Source organism: Myotis davidii, unplaced genomic scaffold (genome assembly GCF_000327345.1).
Source record: "Myotis davidii unplaced genomic scaffold, ASM32734v1 scaffold663, whole genome shotgun sequence".
NCBI classification, from domain to species: Eukaryota; Metazoa; Chordata; class Mammalia; order Chiroptera; family Vespertilionidae; genus Myotis; species Myotis davidii.
The window spans coordinates 7203039-7203635 of NW_006295816.1; the positions used below are offsets into that span (position 1 = coordinate 7203039).

General features: G+C 55.6%; 1 protein-coding gene across 1 annotated transcript in view; it reads right to left on the reverse strand.

The window, feature by feature from the left end:
- Positions 1 to 597, reverse strand: part of ENTPD3 (ectonucleoside triphosphate diphosphohydrolase 3) — a 31652-nt gene that overhangs the window by 30769 nt on the left and 286 nt on the right. Inside the window, 1 exon segment of the mRNA XM_006770535.2 lies at positions 447 to 498. Within this exon segment, the coding sequence (XP_006770598.2) occupies positions 447 to 486 (40 nt within the window). The 5' untranslated portion in view covers positions 487 to 498.

The following is a 597-nucleotide window of genomic DNA, read 5'->3' on the forward strand; positions in this document are numbered from 1 at the left end:
GCCTGTGGGAACAGCACCAGGAACAATGCTGACCATGCTGGGGGCTGGAGGATGCTGTAGGCGCTGTGCCAGCAACAACGCTTGAATGGGAATAGAGCAAAGCTCCCAGCACTTTGAAGTTGGTCACAAAATCCACATTATTCTACAGCAAACCTTACCCACCGTTGGGTAAGGGAAACCACAAGGGCCAAATGAATGGATTATGCAAACCGGAAAAACCATTTAATCGAAACATGCATGTTAGCCCTTGTTTGGTGTCGCTTGGATGAAAAGCATTACTTTTCTGCGAGGAATGCCTGTGGTGAGAGCCGGTGAGCAACTCTGGCATCAGGCTCAAGAGGATGCACAGCCATGTGCCGGGCCGGGGCCGGGGATGAGGAACCTGAGCGGACGCGGTTCTCCTGCGATGGGGGGAAGTCCCGCAGGCCGCCCGCTGCGGTACTAACCTGCGTGCTCGCAAGGCTGGCGGGTCAGCACAGTGAACATCTTTCCTCCCAGCTGCAGGCGAGAACACAGACGGTCATGTTTCCACGGCGCCTGGCTCAAGTTCAAAACCCTCGCACACGGTTAAAGCACAGACCCACTTCCTCCCAGTCC